The sequence below is a fragment of the Sycon ciliatum genome, chromosome 5 (genome assembly GCF_964019385.1).
Source record: "Sycon ciliatum chromosome 5, ocSycCili1.1, whole genome shotgun sequence".
NCBI classification, from domain to species: Eukaryota; Metazoa; Porifera; class Calcarea; order Leucosolenida; family Sycettidae; genus Sycon; species Sycon ciliatum.
The window spans coordinates 34,977,820-35,002,030 of record NC_088647.1 but is presented as its reverse complement, the minus strand read 5'-3'; the positions used below and the strand labels follow the sequence as shown (position 1 = coordinate 35,002,030).

At 49.1% G+C, this 24,211-nt stretch overlaps 1 protein-coding gene across 1 annotated transcript in view; it reads right to left on the bottom strand.

The window, feature by feature from the left end:
- The window catches only part of LOC135818470 (adventurous-gliding motility protein Z-like), a 51,372-nt gene that overhangs the window by 10,038 nt on the left and 17,123 nt on the right, over positions 1–24,211 (bottom strand). The window contains exons 14-21 of the mRNA XM_065331855.1: positions 23,442–23,516; positions 22,800–22,942; positions 22,394–22,506; positions 21,888–21,967; positions 21,036–21,172; positions 18,986–19,045; positions 12,108–12,186; positions 9,741–9,836 (exon numbers count right to left, since the gene is read on the bottom strand). Of these exons, the coding sequence (XP_065187927.1) occupies positions 9,741–9,836; positions 12,108–12,186; positions 18,986–19,045; positions 21,036–21,172; positions 21,888–21,967; positions 22,394–22,506; positions 22,800–22,942; positions 23,442–23,516 (783 nt within the window). The remainder of the gene's footprint in view (positions 1–9,740; positions 9,837–12,107; positions 12,187–18,985; positions 19,046–21,035; positions 21,173–21,887; positions 21,968–22,393; positions 22,507–22,799; positions 22,943–23,441; positions 23,517–24,211) is intronic.

The window sequence follows — 24,211 nt, the reverse complement described above, 5'->3', positions numbered from 1 at the left end:
CCCCAGCATAAACAATAACGCAGGGTGGGACCTCCTGTGAATTCTCTGGTGAGGCCTTGTACATATTTCTGGCCCTGATACTCGCTCTTCCTGGATGGTGGTGGTTTAGCACCCCTTGAACTAGTGCACTGTTACTACTACTGTTGTTGCTAGCGCCTGCAATTACATGTCTGCACGCACCTAGTGCACATGTACATTCTGTTTGTTGCTTGTACCTGTGCCATTTTTAGAGTTGTCGCGTATTGCGTTATTTCTATACCTGGGTTTTTTTTTTGGTGATGTTTTGTCCTTTTGTTCTCTCTCTCGTCATAGTGCATGCAGGTGTGATTTGTTATCAGTTTGCAGCGCTCCTCGTATATTAACCCATCCTAACCGGTGTGCCCACTTCATTCCTGATGATGGTTATTTCATGACCGAAACGTTGAAATATAATATTTTTCTGGTGAAAAGCAGTTATTTGAGTGTGAGCCAGTGTTGCTCACAACCAATTTTTTACTTATGAAGCTGCGTGATGCGTCCTACAAGATTTTATATCGGTTTTCTTCCTCAAGGACAAGGACGCCATGGTTGTACGTGAAGTGGGCATTCAAGTTGGAGAGGTGCATATGTCAACTCAACTTTCTCTTGCAATGTCGCAGGGAACAACTTACGCCAGTGTTCATCCAGCACTCAATTCCTCTGGCATGTGGGACCCGTCACTCCAGAGTGGTTCGCCGGGAGAAGTATGTGCGAAGCCTGCTGAATGATGCCATAGAAGTTTTCATTTCTTGTTGGCTGAGTTTTACGAAATAAACAAGAAATGTTGTTCTTTTCGAACGAACAGGTCTGGGACCGAGGTCCAACAGTTTTGGGCGTACTGGTACGCCGCAGTCCCTCATCTTTTGTTTTCTTGCTTTGCAAGCTGGTTTCCCACCCTCCCTCCCAATGAGGAGCTTTGTACGGTTTTCACACACAGATCATGATTGTGAGAGCGCTGCGTTACTCTCTCTCTCTGATAGATTTCTCAATATTGCTGCTACAATACAGGTTATAAGTTGTGCGAGGTGTGGAATGTGCGGATGCTCTGTCGATTGCTGTGCTTTTCTGTATGATTCACCTCGCACAATGCTGTCACTCTATGAGGTGTTGTTTTCGCTGGACGTTTTTCTGTCTGTGTTCTGGACACAAGAGTGCAACCAGCCTTGCTGTGGCTGTCCCCCCGCAGTTGTTATTCTGTGATGAGTGTGTGTGAGTGTGTGTGTGTGTGTATGTGAGAGAGAGAGAGAGTGTGTGTGTGAGTATGTGTGCAGTACTGACGTGTGAGTGAGAAAAGAAGATAAGTTCAATTGGAGAGCTCTCTGCTACCGGAACTTCACCACCTACCGGGCTGAACTCCGACCATACTCCAAGCAAGAGTACGTTTGGCTCCGACATCTCTGTGATGCCGTTCGCAACAAGGAGTATCGCAGCTCGAGACGACGCCTATCCAGGAAGTTGGACTGGCTAAGGCAGCAAGCTGATTTGACGAGAACTCGTGCAGGGAGAGTTAGGGCGGAGACAGCAGCGGGTGACGCTGGCCAGGACCGGTCAGCGTGCGTTCTCGACTTAGATCACTGCGTACCCAATGAGACAGTAGCTGTGCTGCAGAACGGCCCTGGCTTTGTGCCATCCACTGGCCGAGTGGGGAAGAGAGACTTGGAGGATGTGGAGGTTGGAGTCGAGAGAATGGCCTATTCGCTACGGTGGTGGGCGAACGCAAATGTGGAGCAGCAGAACCAGGCCAATGCAGAACCGGACACATTCGACAGCAAAATTTGGCATATCAAAGCCCACGGTTTTGAACAGGGTCCAAAGCTGCCAAGGGAAGAAGAATTCGGCTTGGCCAGTTTCAAGCGCGAGGTCATGAATATCTACCGAACAGCGTCAGCTCCCCGGCCTAACATGTCTCGAAAAGACCGCGAGCGGCTTACCGACCTCCGCGACGATGATTCCGTGGTCGTCAAGAGGTCCGACAAGAGCAATAAGTTTGTGGCGATGAAGATGGCAACGTACCTTGATAAGGCCGAGACTATCCTGTCAGATGAGACAAAGTTCACACCCGTCAGTGTCACCATCGATGATTGGGAGAAGCAAACGCGCACCATCCTTCAACGCGTCTGTGGTGGTACACTAGAGAAGGACCTGTACCAAGCCATACTCCCTGGCGACAACAGGTTTCCGGAGATGTATGGCCTACCTAAAGACCACAAAGCCACGGTACCGCTTCGGCCAGTTGTGTCAGCTGTTGATAGCCCGGTGACCAATATTTCTATTGTCCTGGAGCGTATACTCAACCAATGCCTGAAGTATGTCCCAGCACATCTGAAAAACACGCTGGAAGCACTGGAGGATATCCGGCAAGTGTATCCCGACCTACAAGCCCCAGCGGGGACCATCATCGTTACGATGGACGTGGTCGCTCTTTACCCAAGTATCCCTATCGCTGAAGGGGTGCAGGCGGTTGCTAGAGTCCTGCAGCAGCACATCGAGTCTGTTGACACATTTGGTTTAAGCGTGGAGCAGATCGAAGAGCTGTTAACCTTCGTTCTAAGATCCAATTATTTCAGATTTGGTGAGAAGGTCTACCACCAGAGGGAAGGCATCGCCATGGGTAACAACCTAGCGCCCCCGTTTGCGATTATCTTCATGCATGACCTCGAAACCTCGCTGTTGCTAAACTCGCCTGGTGCTCCCGTACTCTACAAGCGTTATATTGATGACATCATTATGCTGTGGACACTGGGGGCCGCGCTTCTCCGCCAGCTGATTGCGTTCTTCAATACCGCCAATGCGAGCATCAAGTTCACGTATCAATCTTCGGAGGAAACTGGGTCGGTTGACTTTATGGACACGACTATTCATGTCTCCTCCGAGGGCGCAATATCATTCGAGCTGTTCCGCAAAGCTTGCCACAGTGGCCTCGTCTCAGACTTCAACTCCTGCGTTCCGCAACAGCAAAAACTCGCCATCGCGTCTTCGGAATTCCTCCGCGCGGCCCGCCTTTCCTCTGATCCTGCAGCCCGCCAGCGAAGTGAGCAAAAGGTTATTGACACATTAAAATTCAACAACTTTCCTGACAAAGTGATCGCGACTGCTCATGAACGAGCCAGACGACCTGCTAAACAGAAGAAAGACTATCGATCCACGTTGAAGTTACCATTCAAAACGGATGCCATCCACTACAGGGTCCACCGTCTTCTAAACAAATACAATCTAAATGTACAGATAATCTACAAGAATGCAAGGCTTTCCAACAGCGTCACTAAGTCCAGCCTCACTGGACCTTGCTGCCGTAAGTGGGTGGATCCCGCTGCCCCGAGGCGACGAGGAAGGCCTAAAGCCGCCTGCGTTGCATGCCAATCGAGCGAGGTAGAATGCACAAGACGCAACGTGGTTTATCGTCTGACCTGCAAGTGCTCGGAGAAGTATGTTGGAGAGACTGGCCGCAGTGTAGCAACGCGAACAAAAGAACACAATGATAACTCACGCAACAAGACGTCTGGAAAAGCCCTGGGCGAGCACTACCGACTTCACCATGGCGACGAGGTACTGCCGCTTGGCGAGTCGGCATTCACAGAGATTCGCGTCCTTGCCACTGAGTCGGATCGGGCCAGGAGGAGAATACGCGAAGCAATACAAATTCGCGACACGAGCCCCAGCATAAACAATAACGCAGGGTGGGACCTCCTGTGAATTCTCTGGTGAGGCCTTGTACATATTTCTGGCCCTGATACTCGCTCTTCCTGGATGGTGGTGGTTTAGCACCCCTTGAACTAGTGCACTGTTACTACTACTGTTGTTGCTAGCGCCTGCAATTACATGTCTGCACGCACCTAGTGCACATGTACATTCTGTTTGTTGCTTGTACCTGTGCCATTTTTAGAGTTGTCGCGTATTGCGTTATTTCTATACCTGGGGTTTTTTTTTTGGTGATGTTTTGTCCTTTTGTTCTCTCTCTCGTCATAGTGCATGCAGGTGTGATTTGTTATCAGTTTGCAGCGCTCCTCGTATATTAACCCATCCTAACCGGTGTGCCCACTTCATTCCTGATGATGGTTATTTCATGACCGAAACGTTGAAATATAATATTTTTCTGGTGAAAAGCAGTTATTTGAGTGTGAGCCAGTGTTGCTCACAACCAATTTTTTACTTATGAAGCTGCGTGATGCGTCCTACAAGATTTTATATCGGTTTTCTTCCTCAAGGACAAGGACGCCATGGTTGTACGTGAAGTGGGCATTCAAGTTGGAGAGGTGCATATGTCAACTCAACTTTCTCTTGCAATGTCGCAGGGAACAACTTACGCCAGTGTTCATCCAGCACTCAATTCCTCTGGCATGTGGGACCCGTCACTCCAGAGTGGTTCGCCGGGAGAAGTATGTGCGAAGCCTGCTGAATGATGCCATAGAAGATAAGTTCAATTGGAGAGCTCTCTGCTACCGGAACTTCACCACCTACCGGGCTGAACTCCGACCATACTCCAAGCAAGAGTACGTTTGGCTCCGACATCTCTGTGATGCCGTTCGCAACAAGGAGTATCGCAGCTCGAGACGACGCCTATCCAGGAAGTTGGACTGGCTAAGGCAGCAAGCTGATTTGACGAGAACTCGTGCAGGGAGAGTTAGGGCGGAGACAGCAGCGGGTGACGCTGGCCAGGACCGGTCAGCGTGCGTTCTCGACTTAGATCACTGCGTACCCAATGAGACAGTAGCTGTGCTGCAGAACGGCCCTGGCTTTGTGCCATCCACTGGCCGAGTGGGGAAGAGAGACTTGGAGGATGTGGAGGTTGGAGTCGAGAGAATGGCCTATTCGCTACGGTGGTGGGCGAACGCAAATGTGGAGCAGCAGAACCAGGCCAATGCAGAACCGGACACATTCGACAGCAAAATTTGGCATATCAAAGCCCACGGTTTTGAACAGGGTCCAAAGCTGCCAAGGGAAGAAGAATTCGGCTTGGCCAGTTTCAAGCGCGAGGTCATGAATATCTACCGAACAGCGTCAGCTCCCCGGCCTAACATGTCTCGAAAAGACCGCGAGCGGCTTACCGACCTCCGCGACGATGATTCCGTGGTCGTCAAGAGGTCCGACAAGAGCAATAAGTTTGTGGCGATGAAGATGGCAACGTACCTTGATAAGGCCGAGACTATCCTGTCAGATGAGACAAAGTTCACACCCGTCAGTGTCACCATCGATGATTGGGAGAAGCAAACGCGCACCATCCTTCAACGCGTCTGTGGTGGTACACTAGAGAAGGACCTGTACCAAGCCATACTCCCTGGCGACAACAGGTTTCCGGAGATGTATGGCCTACCTAAAGACCACAAAGCCACGGTACCGCTTCGGCCAGTTGTGTCAGCTGTTGATAGCCCGGTGACCAATATTTCTATTGTCCTGGAGCGTATACTCAACCAATGCCTGAAGTATGTCCCAGCACATCTGAAAAACACGCTGGAAGCACTGGAGGATATCCGGCAAGTGTATCCCGACCTACAAGCCCCAGCGGGGACCATCATCGTTACGATGGACGTGGTCGCTCTTTACCCAAGTATCCCTATCGCTGAAGGGGTGCAGGCGGTTGCTAGAGTCCTGCAGCAGCACATCGAGTCTGTTGACACATTTGGTTTAAGCGTGGAGCAGATCGAAGAGCTGTTAACCTTCGTTCTAAGATCCAATTATTTCAGATTTGGTGAGAAGGTCTACCACCAGAGGGAAGGCATCGCCATGGGTAACAACCTAGCGCCCCCGTTTGCGATTATCTTCATGCATGACCTCGAAACCTCGCTGTTGCTAAACTCGCCTGGTGCTCCCGTACTCTACAAGCGTTATATTGATGACATCATTATGCTGTGGACACTGGGGGCCGCGCTTCTCCGCCAGCTGATTGCGTTCTTCAATACCGCCAATGCGAGCATCAAGTTCACGTATCAATCTTCGGAGGAAACTGGGTCGGTTGACTTTATGGACACGACTATTCATGTCTCCTCCGAGGGCGCAATATCATTCGAGCTGTTCCGCAAAGCTTGCCACAGTGGCCTCGTCTCAGACTTCAACTCCTGCGTTCCGCAACAGCAAAAACTCGCCATCGCGTCTTCGGAATTCCTCCGCGCGGCCCGCCTTTCCTCTGATCCTGCAGCCCGCCAGCGAAGTGAGCAAAAGGTTATTGACACATTAAAATTCAACAACTTTCCTGACAAAGTGATCGCGACTGCTCATGAACGAGCCAGACGACCTGCTAAACAGAAGAAAGACTATCGATCCACGTTGAAGTTACCATTCAAAACGGATGCCATCCACTACAGGGTCCACCGTCTTCTAAACAAATACAATCTAAATGTACAGATAATCTACAAGAATGCAAGGCTTTCCAACAGCGTCACTAAGTCCAGCCTCACTGGACCTTGCTGCCGTAAGTGGGTGGATCCCGCTGCCCCGAGGCGACGAGGAAGGCCTAAAGCCGCCTGCGTTGCATGCCAATCGAGCGAGGTAGAATGCACAAGACGCAACGTGGTTTATCGTCTGACCTGCAAGTGCTCGGAGAAGTATGTTGGAGAGACTGGCCGCAGTGTAGCAACGCGAACAAAAGAACACAATGATAACTCACGCAACAAGACGTCTGGAAAAGCCCTGGGCGAGCACTACCGACTTCACCATGGCGACGAGGTACTGCCGCTTGGCGAGTCGGCATTCACAGAGATTCGCGTCCTTGCCACTGAGTCGGATCGGGCCAGGAGGAGAATACGCGAAGCAATACAAATTCGCGACACGAGCCCCAGCATAAACAATAACGCAGGGTGGGACCTCCTGTGAATTCTCTGGTGAGGCCTTGTACATATTTCTGGCCCTGATACTCGCTCTTCCTGGATGGTGGTGGTTTAGCACCCCTTGAACTAGTGCACTGTTACTACTACTGTTGTTGCTAGCGCCTGCAATTACATGTCTGCACGCACCTAGTGCACATGTACATTCTGTTTGTTGCTTGTACCTGTGCCATTTTTAGAGTTGTCGCGTATTGCGTTATTTCTATACCTGGGTTTTTTTTTTTGGTGATGTTTTGTCCTTTTGTTCTCTCTCTCGTCATAGTGCATGCAGGTGTGATTTGTTATCAGTTTGCAGCGCTCCTCGTATATTAACCCATCCTAACCGGTGTGCCCACTTCATTCCTGATGATGGTTATTTCATGACCGAAACGTTGAAATATAATATTTTTCTGGTGAAAAGCAGTTATTTGAGTGTGAGCCAGTGTTGCTCACAACCAATTTTTTAATTATTATTATTATTATTATTATTATGGAGTTGGCGCAAGTCGTCGGCATTCCGCAGCTGCCCATTGTCCGACTTGGACAGATCGGTGTGGAGCTTGATTGGCAGTGTCACCCTCAGTCTCGCACGGTGCCTACCCTCGGGTGCCTGAAAGTATTGTTCCACGCTCAGTCGTGCAGACGTGTCCTTACCCAGGCAAGCCATATGCCGGAATAGGCTGCAGCATGAATTTTGGATCAAGCCCGACACTGGCTCCACTCCGCAGCGGGGCATACTAAGCCAAATTACTAATTTTCCGAGGTCAACACAGATCAATACAATTACAAAAAAACTCTCATGCCCACACACTATGTTGAAGTACAGTAAAACCTGCAACTAGCGACCACCGTGACTAGCAACTAGCCTGGTACTACAGATCACCGTGACTAGCGGCGAGCCTGGTACTACAGATCACTTCGCCAGGCACGCACGGTCTCACACTCATTATGGTCGTGCGGTGCAATCCTCCAAGGACCACCTGCCACTAAAGAACGCTTTCTCTGGCCCTAAGGGATGGTCGTTAGTCACAGGTTTTACTGTAGCATTGATGATGAATAAAAAAGTTTCATGTCCGGAAGGTTTTCTTGTCACAATCACCAGTGGAGTGTCGTGACCAGGGGGAAATGGGAAACAACCTAAGGATTTATACATTCAGAAAAGAGTAAATGAATGTGTCAAAAACAACAACAATAAAAGTATTATTGGATAAGAATGATAGATCTCCATGCCGCCTACTGTAAGGCCAGTAATGTTAACAAACATTTAACTCCCGTAGCTGTGCAAAAGACTTTACTTCAGTAACGTCTGACGCTAGCCAGGGTCCACACAGCTTTAATTTCATGTTTGTTTGTTTGTGCCGTCGGCATGCCTGGCACTATCCCGTACCGTACCGTACCATCAAAGACAGCTGGCCACAATATTCAAATAGGGCTTTCAAATGCAAGATCATAACGTGAAGCAACTTGGAAGAATGAGTATGAGTGTGAAGTGTGTCGGGGGAATGCATGCAGGGCAATAGTGCGGGTTCGAATCCTAGGTTATATCTTGAAAAAAAAAGAGAGAAATGAAACATTTATAACATCCCTATGCTTTTTTTGCCTAGGTCATCAAAGTGGTAGACGGTGTCGTATAACCCTCGAATGCAAAGAGAAAGTTTATTCCTTTCGCTCGGGGCCCTACGCTATGCTTTTTTGCCTAGCTCATCATGCATGTTATTCGAACAGATGGAAACTTTTTGCAATACAATGATGTAGCCGATCAGTTCCTTGTGGTATGGTTGGGCATTGTAGCCATCACGGTCGACGTAAAACACTATAAGGCCGCAATAATTTTATATAACCCGATAAATTCTGGAATTTCTTTTGCCTAGCTCATATTCATATTTTGCCGAACTCATATTTGCAATACAATGATGTAGCCAATTAATGAAAAAAACATTTCCAGCAGTTCTAATAACATGCATGATGAGCTAGGCAAAGAAGCATAGCGTAGGGCCCTGAGCTTCCAAGCTCTCTCGTTCTAATGATTCAGCGAATTTCGAAAAAACGTTAACATTTGAAGTCGTTATGTGCAAAACGCAAAACGATATGTACATGTACAGTCATTTGCCGGTTTTGATACAGAATTCGTTAGCATTTCACCTCGCTAACCCACAAAAATCCGGAGATCATTAACTTTAACCCATTCAGCGCTACTGGGCCTTGCCTATGGTACTCTGCATATAAAATGCTAAAAACAAGGCAAATAGAAAGTTCTAAAACTCCAGGGTTCTGGCAACTGGGTCCTCAAATATTTTGGAAATGATTGCCAAGACTATCAACCACAGGGTGACAGAATCGATACAGTCCCCGAAAAGAATAGCGCTTCACAATAGGGGACGCAAGTTTGCTCAAATTGCGTGAAATACGCTAAATGTGTGCAATTGCAGCTGAAAGATCGCTGAAAAGAGAAGAAAAAAAGACGCATAGTGTTACCAAGCGGGATTCGTACCGACGACCTATCGTACAAGAGGCAGGATCACGATCCAACTGACTAACAGTGCTTTTAAACACCTGATAGTGACGGAAATCACTATATATCCCATGACGTCTATAGACGTCATCCCGCGCATGGGGGGCATTTTCAATGACGTCTATAGACGTCATCAGCGTTCAATGGGTTAAATTGACGTTAAAATATCTGGTCTTACAGTATTTGAAGAAGGACTGAGGCTTCCTGCAGCTTCATCTCTGAAAGGAATTCGGGTGGACACACCCATTCCCATCGCGCTGCACATCCGAACCAGTTCCGTTATTTTTACAACGTTTCGGCACTTGGCCATCGTCAGGTAATAACAATGAATACCGTGGAAGCCACACAAGATCAGTATTTACATGACATTGTACTATAGTTTGGCTTTCCCTGATGAAAATCTTGTATCTTACATTTGTACGGGTGGACGATTCTTGTTCCCTCGAGAAGGCTAAGTCCTCCTGAAGCCGGCCACGTTCCGCCAGCAACCTGTTCATTCTTTGAAGGTTCTGCATTTACGCATGCACATACACACGCACACACATACACATGAGGGCACACACACACACATGTGCGCACACACCATGTACGCACACACACACGTACACACACACACATGTGTGCCCACACACGCCCGCCCACACACACACACACACACACACACACACACACACACACACACACACATGCACACACACGCACACTTGTACTTGTTGCTCATGGCCAAAACTGGTCACGTGGGTCTCCTCGGGAGAGGGGAGAGAGACTCAAAAGATATCTTGGAAAGATGACTCAATTGGCTATTGAACCGCCCAACGGCCGACATCCCCTGAGACCCCCAAAACTCTGGGTGGACTTGAAAACGATCCCACTTACAGGCTCACCACACCTCAGTAAGTGGATGAGGATAAGGTGCAGAAAAAGGAATGACGGCATCAGGGTATCCGTCCCGGGATTCAACTGCAGGTACCCCTGCCCCCAGCGAAGGTAATATTTGCTACTAGTGTGGGTGGCTAAATCAGAGTGGATCTGATATAAGCTTCACTAGCACTGTTGTAGTTGTAAGTCTAACATTACTTCTCCATCACTGCATCAGCTCAACCGCCACCACTGGACTGCCTTTTTACACTCTTTTATTGACAAATAACCAAGAACACGGAAAACGACTACATCTTGACAAGACGACAGACCAAAGACTAGCTCACACAGTTTCGCGCATGCGCACAACACCACCAACCAATGACGCGTGTCCACAGCGACCAAGACGAAACAAACACGTGACACCAAATCTACCACAATATCCCGACCAAAAAAACACATACCGTCCTCGGTATGACCAAATAAAACACAATACGCAGAGAGACGCAACCGCAAACAGCAAAAGTAGCCACAGGACCAACGCATGTAGCTCCCCAGAATAAAACAGGGCAACCAAAGCCAGAAGAAAGAAAGAGAGGTGAATGTTAAAGAGAAGAGAAGAAACACTGCATTGCTGTCTAGCCACGCACACACAAAAAAAACACAGGCTAAACCTAAGCCTAAAAACCGATGAGCCGTGCCCATCCACACAACGCCAGTCAAACCCATGATCTGACTGTCACCGAAAAACAAAAATAAATAAAATATATACATGGCAACGACAAACAAGCAGCGAGTCTAGCTCCCAGCAATGAACCGGGGCTCGCCCTGATCGGACGTTCGTTGCCTTCGATGTGGACTGCCACAAGGAGAACCAACCGTGGTTCACCATGATCAGACGCCAGTTCCCAAGACAAGTAGCAATTCAAACAAACTCCCGTATGCACGCACGCATGCACACACATAAACACTCACCGGAAAACAAAGAAAAGAAGAGAGATATGGAGAGAAGAAAGGCGGCGCATTCCCAGCCAGCACACGACTTCGGAGCAGCAGGAAGCCAACTGCGAAGTTGATACTCCACTCGTATCAGGACAACGAAACGGCGGACGCACAGCGACACTTGAACACAGCTCAGCGGAGGGCGTCAGCTTGATCGAATTGAGTAGACGACGACGACGGGACGACGACGACGGGACACCGGACGACGATACAGCACGACGACACAGCTCCACGACGAACGTTCGAACACGGACAGGGGTGACGAATAAACCAGGACAGTCCAGCAGTGACGGGAGCAACACACATCTCAGGGTCGTGAGCTGCGGAGGCAGAACTCCGCGTCGAGAGATAGTTGGGCGCCAAATGTTGTAGTTGTAAGTCTAACATTACTTCTCCATCACTGCATCAGCTCAACCGCCACCACTGGACTGCCTTTTTACACTCTTTTATTGACAAATAACCAAGAACACGGAAAACGACTACATCTTGACAAGACGACAGACCAAAGACTAGCTCACACAGTTTCGCGCATGCGCACAACACCACCAACCAATGACGCGTGTCCACAGCGACCAAGACGAAACAAACACGTGACACCAAATCTACCACAGCACCATTGATTACACAAGAGCTAATCTAGCCAGAGGCAGTCCATGGTTAACAGGTATGTATACTTATTTTCTTCACCATTTGCACTAGAAGATAAGTCCAGGGTGTAGGATAAGCTTGGGGGTTTGGGGCAAGGCTAGTTCAGCCCGGAGCACACTGACTAGGTGCGCCCCTTCATGCAGGCATGCGCTCCAAAGTTTTCAGATGACAGATCAAGGGGGGCTTAGCGTAAGCCGCCAAGTGTACTTTTCTCATGCAAACTCAGGTTGTAATGGAAATCACCGATGCTAGCTGCCACTTTTGAAGCTTACCGTTGCCATGGCTTCCTTAGTGCTCTCGATTTCTTCAAGCAAGTGACACTTTTCATCGTGACCCTTCTGGACAAGTTTCCTGAAACCAGCAGGATCAAAGAAAAGTGGATTCGCGCAAGATATTCAGTTCAGCCCCAGCTGGGCACTATTGCAGAAACGGGAGGGCAACAAACCATTAGCTAGTCCCATCTCACTCAAGTCCATACGAGCTAATTTTAAGACACGTCCTGCCGGCTATTGTCAAGGCAACCGGAGCTAAATACCATACTTGCGCGATTAGAGCCCTTGGGGCACTATTTTTTCAATGTCCATAACAGACGGGGCAGTATTCAAGAGAGGGCACTATTCAAGAGAGGGCAGTAATTTTTCATTGCTGGTACATTTGCGTCACCCAGCATAAAGCAAAGAAAAACAGAGCCTAAAGTGTACTGTAAACGCTCACGACGCCTGTTGTGAACCCTGCAAGATTCTCTAAATTGTCAGGATCGTACGACCACACGGCACGAGGACAACTCTTTTCCTTTACACAGTATATTTCACTTCATCTGATAATTAACAATGAACACTAATAACACCAGCTATTTATAGCATGCATAAACAGCGTACATGCAAAACATAAGCAGATAAAACTGGACATAACAGCGTATACAGCAAAAACGCACACAACGCATATAGCGTATGCCATGCAGCAACATCAGCGGTACGGCGGAGTCGAAATACAACATTTCAACGAATACAATGCCATAAGCGCGAAGGCCTTTCCCAATTGAGAACAGGTGGTTTACAACATTCTCCCCACCAAATCCGTACTGGTACTCAACTTAACCTTGGCAACACGACGCTTACCATCTCGACCAGGGAATAACTCGATGATCCGTCCCAAACGCCAGAACTGTTTGCGCTTGGTATCATCGAGAACAAAGACAACATCACCCACAGCTAAAGGGCGCGACATGGTCTGTTGGTGTTTGTTCAGCTGACTTAGGTACTCCACCTCCCAACGATTCTTGACATGCTCCAGTGTCCGACTGAGGTAACGCAATCTCGATGACATCTGCGCAGCGTCCAGGGTACCTGCTGGCTTCTCTGACGACATCCAGATGTCACCCATCATCATTGCAGGGGTTACTGGTGGCTCATCCAGGCTATCAGACACATAAGTTAGCGGACGACTATTCACCACTGCTTCAACCTCATACAAGAGGGTCTCAAGCTCCTGGACCTTCAGAAACGCTGTTCCCATTACCTTTTTCAAGGCACTCTTCACTGTACCAACCATTCGCTCATAGAAGCCTCCATGCCATGGTGCAGCTGGAGGATTGAACATCCATGGCACACCCAGTTTGTCAGATGCCGCCTTGAACGTTGTAGCGTTGTCAGACCTGATCCGAGACGGCAAACTACGTCTCGCGACAAACTTCCGAAATGCCATCAAGAATGACTCGGTACTTAAACTATCGACCACCTCCAAGTGAACTGCTCTGGTGGTGGCACACACAAACAATGCTATCCATACCTTCGGAGATGACTCACCACGGCGCACGTACAACGGACCAGCATAGTCGATGCCGGTAGTTGCGAACGGCCTCTCGTGAACAACTCGGTCTTCCGGCAGCGGCGGGCAGACTTCTGAGGCAGCCTTAGCCTTGTAGCGGCGGCATGTAACACATCGCTGAGTAATGTTGCGTAGCGCCCGTCGACCACCGATAATCCAGAATTTCTGACGGATGAACGACAAGACTCCTTCTACACCTTGGTGCATCCTTTCAACATGCATTTTCTCCAACAGCAACTCGGTCAGATGATGTTTGCCTAACAGGACTGGGTGCTTGGCTCCATACGCCAACTCGCTGTGCTGAAGTCGTCCCCCGGCTCTGAGCACTCCATGCTCATCCAGAAACGGTGCAAGCTGATACACCTTCGACCCAGGCTTCACTGGTTGACCTTGCTTGATCAGCTCAAGATCCTCAACGAAACATGCGGCTTGAACGATGCGGTACAATACGTTGTCTGCTGCAAAATAGAGTTCAGCACGAGGCTCAGTGTGCTTCCACTGCAACATCCGAGTCACCATGCCCTGTGCCCTCGACCATTTACTGAATCGGAGCCACCATTCCTTATCAGATTCTCGACTACAGGTGGTGGCTGACACTCGTACTTCTACACTGGACTCATCTGTAGCTGCGGTTGAGGATGCGGTGGGCCAGTCATTGGGCTCCGTGATCCAGGTTGGTCCGCCCCTCCAGAACGGACTACGGATCTGCTGTGCACTACTCCCACGCGACGGTAAATCTGCTGGGTTGTGAAGGCCTGGGCAATGGTTCCACACAATGCCGACCTTCTTCGATATCTCTTGGACTTGACTGATGCGGTTAGCCACAAATGTTTTCCATTTGTACGATGGATTACTGATCCAATGAACGGTAGTGAGACTGTCAGTCCAGCCATAGACTTGCGTGACGGTCACACGCAGCTCCTTCACCACAAACTCAGCGTAGCGAGCCGCTAGACATACTGCTTGTAACTCAAGGCGGGCTAACGTGGGTGGAGACACGGGTACCACTTTGGCCTTGGCAAATACCAAGTGCGACTGTCCATTGACGACTGCATACAAACAACATCCAAACGCTTTCTCACTGGCATCGGCGAAGGCATGAAGCGCAATCGGCGTGTCAAGATTGCAGCAAATCCAACGTGGTATGTCAATGCTCACCACTTCGGCCAACTCTCCCCACCATTGCGCGCATGCAGCTGCGATGCCATCAGGCAACGTATCATCCCAGTCGCCTCCGACTTTCCAGGCTTGCTGTAGCAGTATCTTTCCGGGCACAACTGCCGGTGCTGCTAGACCTAGCGGATCAAACACTGACGCAACACACTTGAGGAGGGATCGCCGGGTCCAAACAGACGGCCTATCGGACTCGCCTAGCGCTGCTATGCTGAGCAAGTCATCACTGGTTTTCCATTTCAGACCGAGAACTTTATCTCCGGCCTCTGGATCGCACGGGATTTCGTTGCCTCGCCACTTGCGCAACTCCATGCCAGCATCCGTAAGCACACGCACGCTGAACTCTTGCATCTCCTTAGCTTCCGAGGCATTTGAGACACTAGAGACCAAATCGTCAACGTAGAAACTCGTGAGCAAGAGATCAATACGATCTCGCTCTTTGGGTGCAGACAACGCCCGTAGCTCCTTCAAGTGATGCTGAATCACCGCAGTAAGCATGTATGGCGAGCAGTTTACGCCAAATGGCAGTTTCGTTAGCCTCCAGGTTAACAGTTCATCGCTGTCGCTTCGACCGGGCCACAAGAAACGCAGGTACGGACGGTCTTCGGGATTAACCGCGACCATGAAGAAAGCCTTGCGGATGTCCGCTTGCAGCGCGCTCTTATATTCACGGAACCGTAATAGCATACCTGCGAGACTCGGCAATAGCGACGGTCCAGGGTCAACCATGTCGTTCAACGACTTGCCATCCGGCGCCGTCGCCGAGGCATTGAACACCACTCTTAACTTCGTGGTTGCAGCGTGCTCGCGGAACACACCATGATGCGGTACATAGTACCCGGCATCGCTCTCACATGGCTCCAGCTCAATTGCTCCAAGCTCGCGGTACTCCCTGATCAGCACATCATCATAGAGCGCACGCTTCCCATTCCTCTTCAGCTTTTCAAGAAGCCGCGTTGCGATGACTCTAGCTTGAGCAAAGTTATCCGTTGGCCGACGCTTATTTCGCCACAAGAGACCCACTTGGTACCCGCTGCCCTGGCGACATAGCGGGAAAGATGGCAGGTGCTGATGTTGTTCTGGAGGTTCATCCAACTGCCATAGTTTGTCGATGTGGGCTGTGACACATGACACGGTCACCGGCTGATTGTTTCGACTTGGTGCAGACGCTGGACCAGATAATACATTACCTATCTCTGTGTTCCACACCGTCTCACCATTAACTTCCTTCTTGCTGTGCAGTACCGCGTTGATATAGTCTGCACCAATCAGCATATGTATTTCGTCTGATGTCCCTTGTTGAGGCTTGTCACTCAGCTCTACTCCCCAACTGTGCCACTGCGCAATGGTCTGCGGACTTGCGCACTTCAGGTCCAGCTCAAGCGTTGGTTTCACGAACGCGCGTACCCGAATGCTAGCGGAGCTACCCTGGATCGTGATGGCGTACTTATCCATGCGCTGTTGGGTTGGTTCCGCGCCGAACGGCTTCACCTCTACATTTTCAACCCCAACGTGTTCTGCATCGATTGCTGACACCAACGCTGCAGTCACGAATGACGCCTCAGCACCCGAGTCCAGGAACACGCGAACCTTCGCGTTTCGAGTTCTTCCCTCAACTCGTGCCACTCCGGTCATCAGCCGCACACTTGGCGAGTGTAGACAGCACGACCCAACATTCTTCTCCGTAACTATCTCAGTCGGTTTCTCCCGGCTGTAACCTGCTCTATCCAACACATCATGTATTAGCAGGTGGTGTTTCCTCTGGCATTTCGTGCATCTCGAGCCTGACCGACATTCTCTGGCCATATGGCCATACTTAAGGCAGTTCCAGCAGAGTCTCTCTCGCTGCAGAAAACCCTTTCTCCCTTCCTGTGGCAGCGACTTTAGCTGCTTCTCTGCATCTGCGACCGATATCGCCATGCACTGTGCCGACGCCGTGGGCCTTGGCACGGATCGTTCTACTGGCTTCCTGGCAGTATCACCCTGTCGTCCGTGCGCGACCTGGTAAGACGCGCCGTGCTCCTGTACCTGGCGCAGTGACATCCCGTAGCACTGCCGTTCGACCAGGTACGTCTTCATCTCAGGTCCGCATTGCTCCAAGATTACCTGCTTTGCCATTGCTTGCAGCACCGGGGACATTTTTCCTATATCGGCGCTATACTTGGTGTCCACCTCGCCATCTTCTGTCATAGCGAGTGTGGCCCACACCTCTACCTCTCGGCAAACACGGACAACGTATTGATGAAACGACTCATCTGACCGCTGCTTGCCTGTCAGCAATGTCTTCCACGCTTTATCCGGAGTCTTTCCGAGCGAGGCAAGCAACTCTCGTTTTGCTTCCTCGTAATTATTGCATCCAATACATATCCTCTCCGCTTTGCTACCCGCTAGCGCGATGCGCAGTCGCAGCAGCCATTCGCTTTCTTCGAACTCGTTCTTGGAACAGATGTCCTCGAACAGGTCAAGATAACGCTCCAATGGCTGCGTTCCATCATATGAGGGGATTTTCATCACCGGTTGACGCCCACCGCTGTGACTGGGAGATTCCTCTGTACCTCCCATCGTGGCTTTACCCTCACCCTCCTGCGCATTGGCGATGCGCTCGTTAATCTCCTTTAGTGTTTTGGCAAACTCGGTGCGGAGCGCCTCCTCTCGCCGTCTGGCACTGCGCTCCTCACGCTCCGCGTACTGTTGGAGCCTCTGCTCCACATGTACCTTCAACAACTCGCCTTCTAATCCTAACCGCTCTCCATTGTCGATAAAGCTGGCTTCCAAATTGTTCCATAGTTCCTCTGCCATGCTCGCTCCTATCCTGGCGTGGTCGCCAAATGTTGTGAACCCTGCAAGATTCTCTAAATTGTCAGGATCGTACGACCACACGGCACGAGGACAACTCTTTTCCTTTACACAGTATATTTCACTTCATCTGATAATTAACAATGAACACTAATAACACCAGCTATTTATAGCATGCATAAACAGCGTACATGCAATTCTTTTCGACTCTCTCGTACACACCACAAAAACAACAATAGAACTGCAGGGTCGCAGCAACAGCTGCTCCAAGAACAAAAAGAATTTGCAACTGTACAGAAGCAGTGCAAGAACAAAAAGAACACTGTCTTCAGACCAGCATGCACCTTGACGTGCATGCTGCAACTTCGCACTGTGCAGCCAGTGCGTACCGCACTCCCCGCACAGTCCGTGAACTCTGGACTGTGCACTCGTGTTTCGAAAAGAACAGCATTTCTTGTTTACTTCGTTGCTCTCATCCAACAAGAAATGAGGCATAACATAAGCAGATAAAACTGGACATAACAGCGTATACAGCAAAAACGCACACAACGCATATAGCGTATGCCATGCAGCAACATCAGCGGTACGGCGGAGTCGAAATACAACATTTCAACGAATACAATGCCATAAGCGCGAAGGCCTTTCCCAATTGAGAACAGGTGGTTTACAACAACGCCACAGAAACGGGAACAAGACCTGAGATTTTGTTCCTGAAAACACCAGTGCAAAGCAATGGCCAAGAACATTAGCAAAAGAACACCAAACTTGCACATGGGTTTGGTTACAAGACCCGGGGGAGGGGAGGGGGCACTATTCAAGAGAGGGCTTTATTTTTCACGGGCTCTTGGAGACTAGGGCACTATTCGAGATAGGGCACTATTCAAGACAGGGCTCTAATCGCGCGAGTACGGTAGCCCCGACGTTAGAGTTGTTCTCAACAAACCTGATCTCATGAATGCGTCGATGTCCATCCAGAGATACTCAAAGAAGTTCCTGCTCGTGTTTGTGAAAATATCAGACTTCTTGAAATTTCTTCAAAAGTCTTCAGAGCTTCATGTGAAAAGTACAGTACATGGCGTGTAGTGACGTATGTTCAAATGTGCCGATCCTAAAAAATGTTGAGAGCTTCAGCTTCAGAGTTAGGAGGGGTTGGGGATATAATTTCCAGAAATCGGAATGAAGCAAAACTTACATCGGGTGACATAATGTGCATGTGGATATTCCGCCAAGCGCTGGGCGGATGCAAGTGACACCCTCTTTTGAAGGGGGGGGGGGGGGTGGACTCTTGCTAGCACACCTAGGTAAATGCAATTGTTTGTGCTGGTATCGAGGAGTCTTTATGTTCCTGGCTCACCCAAGGCGGTCTTCTGCCTCCTTCCGCTTCTCAGCCATTGCAAGTTCACTCGCGCGACATCTGAGTACACAAATGACACAGGGCAATGCGTGTTCCAAATGAGAAAGGAGCACGAAACCGTCTCAACTGTACGTTATTGACAGTGGAGGACTAGGTAGTGGGTCTGAAGCTGTGTCCGTCCCTTGGTGGTGATATCATTTGTCCCTCCCTCCATCCCTCTCCCTGCGGGCTGCGAGAACAGCATTACTTTTGTGCTTCACACAAACACACTGGTACTTGTACTTGCTGTCTGCCAAAACTGGTCACGTGGGTCTCTCGGGAGAGGATAGAGAGACTCAAAAGGAATCTTGGAAAGATGACTCCATTGGCTATTGAACCGCCCAACGGCCGACACCCCCTGAAATTCCCAAACTACAGATGGACTTGGAAGTGATCCCACTTATGGGCTCACCACACCTCAGGAAGTGGGTGAGGACAAGGTGCAGAAAAGCGATTGACTGCATCAAGGTATTTGTCCCGGGATCCTACTGCATTCACCCCTGCCCCCAGTGAAAGTAATACTTGCTACAAGTGTGTGGGGCTAAATCAAAGTGGATCTGATATAAGCTTCACTAGCACCATTGATTACACAGCAGTTACTCTAGCCAGAAGCAGTCCATTGTTAACAGGTATGTATACTTCAAATAGAAAATATATGGAGTATTATTATGAACCCCAAAACCAACAAAGTTGGCAGGTACTTCCTCCGCGTCATCCAAATTGTCACAGTTTGACTTTTGATATAAAGCAGGGTAAGCACTCACAAGCAGTCGTACCACAGGTAAGGAATCGGACATAGACGATAGTCATCAGTATAGGGTCACGGCAAAGTTCTATTTTCTGCTGTTGGAAGCTGAACATTTTGAACTAGACGCAATTTCTTCGCTGATGTCGCTGCGATGGTATTTTCGACTCGCTGAGATCAGTCAGGCGTTGCATCCTGCACATTTCTCGCGTTTATAGCCATTCACTCGAAAACCCATCACTGTTTTACCTGAGCTGGGGTGAGAATGACTTCGTGGAACAAGCGGCAGCGCTTGGAGAAACATTGAGGGGTCAGCAAACTAATGCAAGCAAGAGCGATACAATTTATCGCTCTTGCATTCATGCGAGGAATGCTGAGACACTCAGTACCTTCAAGGCCCGTGTAGACTCTGCGTGTACACTTTACTGTAGTTCTAGTGATGCATGTGCAGGTACTGTAGGTCTACCAGTGATGCTGAAAAAAGAGTGCGCGCTTGACGTACACTTACCTGCATGAGCAGTGACCACACAGCTAAAATGAATGGGCATCCCACGGCTAAAAAAAATTCATTTCAAGATCGAGGTGATTCCGCCGACGGTAATCAACCGACCTCGCAACGATCGTGTATTGTTACTGCGTTGGCGGTGAAGTAGAAATCATCCAGAGCTAGCAGACGACAAGCATAGCAGCTCCTGTCCTGTGGAGAAAGTCAAAGCGGTTGAGATGAGGCGCGACCAACTGATACAACCTTCCTGGAAAATTTGCGGAACGATATTTTTTCGTCCTTTGACATGAGCGACGACGGGGCCTTCGTCTCCGTGTGAAACTCTCAGTCCAACTGTTCTGGAACGTTACTTTAGACTTCAGACTATCATCCTGTATAATAATATCTGTATGATTTAGCTTATGGAGTTGTCAGAAACAAGTGACAAGTCACTAGTCAAACTGCGACAATTTCGATGACGCGGAGGAAGTACAATACACCTTCAAGCATCCGAGCCCGTTGGCAACAGGCCCAACACTATCTGGCATAAGTGCACCCACCAACTGAACTAGCTGGCACACACACACACACACGCACACACACATGCACACACTCACATACAAACACACATATGCGCACACACACACACACACACACACACACACACACACACACACACACACACACACGCACACACACACACAAACCGACATGACAATTCCGTCAACAAACACCAGGCTGCTGAGCCGTGCATGCGATCAGGGGAACGCCTTGACACTCACTTGACTCCAAAGCGCTGGTGCACCCGGACTTGCTCTCGAAGCTCAATGATACACTTTCTGGAGTAAGCTGTGGTATTCTCCACCTGGGCTAATAACTCCACATCTTTTATCTTGAGCATCTGCTCTAGGCCAGCCATCTAGTAGATCACACGGAAGGCAGTCATCGAATAGAATCACAATACAGTAACAACAGTAACATATTCAAACATAGAAGAAATTAGTAACATATTCAGTTAAGCAAAAATAGAGATTGCGTCGAACTGAAGAAATAATCGGCTGAATCATACCAGGTGCTTGCGTCATCTGAATTGTGCTCCTATTGCCATAGACTTCATTGCCCACAGTTATGCTCAGGGTTCTAGCCAAAGGGGGGTAGGGAGGCGCAGCGCCCCCCTACTCGGTTTGCGCGCCCCCTGTGAAAAAGTGCCGCCCCCCCCCCCCCTACTCATTTTCCGATTTTTGTGTTTTCTCACGCCATTCAATGAAAATACAGTCGACAGTCACTACTAGAGGGTTCATAAAGGCACATTTGTGAGGGGTGCAGTCGGGGTTCACCCTGTATGTTGCATTTTGCATGGCAAGACAATTTTGGACAATGGAAAAAATGGGTCATGGGGTACCTTTTTCCCATGCCCGCCCCCTACTATATTGACCTGGCTAAAACCCTGATGATGCATGATGAAGGGGAAGACTGTGTTGAGCCAGTTCACGACTGAGCAGTGCAGTCTTCACCGTCGGCCCTGACAACGACACGATTCTTTCTTCTTTGTCTATACAGTAATACAAGCCCGGTTAACACCAAACCAACACACCGTAGTGTCCTAGCACCCATGTCTTTAATGCACCCCGTACCTTGTCTTTCCACTTCTGATCTAGTTCCTGGTGCCGGTTCTCAGCCGTCTGTAGCTGGCTTGTCAAGATCTTTTTGGACGCTGCACAAGAAGCAGAATTTCATGCCACACCAAATACACCAGTAGACGGAAGTGCCCGTATTAGGGACGTCTGGATCTGGGAAGTTTTACTTTACTCTCAATCTAGTCAGATCCTCGGGTGTGTGCGAGTTACTCCCTATTACCAATACACACCAAGGACGGGGACGGGGGGGGGGGGGGTGAACACGGTGTTTTGTGAACACTGTGGGTTAATTCCCCATGTCCAATACACACCAGGGCCCTGGGAGGGAGGGGAGGGGGGACAAATTTCCCCATGTCCAATACACACCACGCCACTGTTTCCAGCACGGGAGGGGGGGGGGGGGGAATTCCCCCAAGTCCAATACACACCAGGTCACTGTTTCCCTGTCCACTCCACAATGTAGGGCAATCCCCTCTTTCAGTGTAATCCGTGCCAGTACGAACCTTGGAGATCTTGTTCCCTGGCGTGCAGATCATCAATCTTCCTGTCCGCTTTCTCTAGAAGGTCTTCAAAGTGCGCAACCTGTCTGCTGCTTGTATTCTGTTGGTGTTCCAGCCTGAGAGAAACATCCGAACAACACTAGTGTCGATAATGCCTTTCACTACGGTCGTTATCCACAAGGTTGACTTTATTTGCGCATTAACTTCTTACTCAATTGTGAGCTGAAGACTAGTAAGGTTTTGCGATTTTAGAAGTCGATTCCTTTTCTTTTTACTATTCTAATTTTCCTCTCCTCTATTTCACAGTCATGTGCTTGCGGTCGCATTCCGCTTGTACTTGCAAATTCAAATAGAATAATGCAGTACAATTCAATTTATGAGGCATTGCGGGATAGGCATTGTGACCTACTTTGCTTCCATCTGTTTCACGGCGTCACACTGCAGGTTAGCTTCTAGCATGGCTTCATCTCTGCTGCCCTCTACAGACGTGAGACGTTGTCTCAGCTCGGCAAGAGTGTGCTCTGAGATGAGTTGTTCTGGCCGTCTCTTGGCCTAATTGTGGTACACAGAGTTAAACACACATACAGATACACACACATACACACACACACACACACACACACACACACACACACACACACACATGCAGCCAAGATAACAGGTCAGGTTCAGGAAAGGTTCCAAAATAGTCCAAAGACAACAGATTTCTGGTTCTCTTGATCTCTTTTCTCGTTGCGTTTGTGTCTCTCTGGGTGTGTTTACATAATTATGTACGTGTGTGTGTGTGTGTGTGTGTGTGTGTGTGTGTGTGTGTGTGTGTGGGCGTGTGTGTGTGCACACGTTTGTCTCTGTATCACCGTCTCCGTCTCTGGGTGTCTCTCTGTCTCGGAGTATCTCTGTGTGTCTCTGTCTCGGAGTATCTCTGTGTGTCTCTGTCTATTTCTGTGTCTGTCTGTCTGTGTCTGTAACCTATTTTCTCTTTTGTTAAAATTACATCAGAACAGTTTGCAATCGTGACATTTCATGGATGTCCAAGATTTGATGCGCTTACCTTTTCCAAGTCCTTTTCCAGTGTTCGATGGTCATTCCGCAGGCGGTCCAATGCGCAGTCCTTCTCTAAATTCTCCTACAGAGTGAACACAACCAGTGAGATATTGATACCAGTGCAGTGCAATGGTGCAGTGGACGAGATGGCGTCGATCTGATTGAAATTCTAATCAGATCCTAACGATATAGAAATGCGTCCGCAAGAAACGTACCACACTCAAAGGCCAAGGTAAATTTCAGGGAACAACTTATAGTATGCGCTTTGCTCAACATCCAGGGAACACGGTTGCGTCTGGAGAGTAATTCACAAAAAACTAGAATGTTTATGAAAGATGGTGACACACAGAGTTTCATTCATACTGTGTAACCACTGTGCAATAATTGCGCAACCATTGCGCAACCATTGCGCAACCATTATGCACACCATTGTGGGATCACCAGGCAAGAGAAGAATCCTCATGTCTGAGTATTCAAAATCCTAATGAGATAAACAGGAGCCTCGACGGCACCTGTAAGCCTTTCTCGACTGTAGCTCCAAAGCTGACATTCACAGTGATAGTGAGATAGGACTGCTAACTTCTTTCAATGTGTCATTACAACTGCAATGGTATTGTTGTACATGTGGCTGCGTGTGTAGCTCTTTGTTGTACATGCTGCTGCGCTGTCTCTTTGTCGTACCTGCTGCTGCGTTTGTGTCTCTGTGTCGTACATGCTGCTGACCCGTACATGCTGCTGCGCTGCTTTATTGTATTGCTGACACGTGCACCTTTTTGT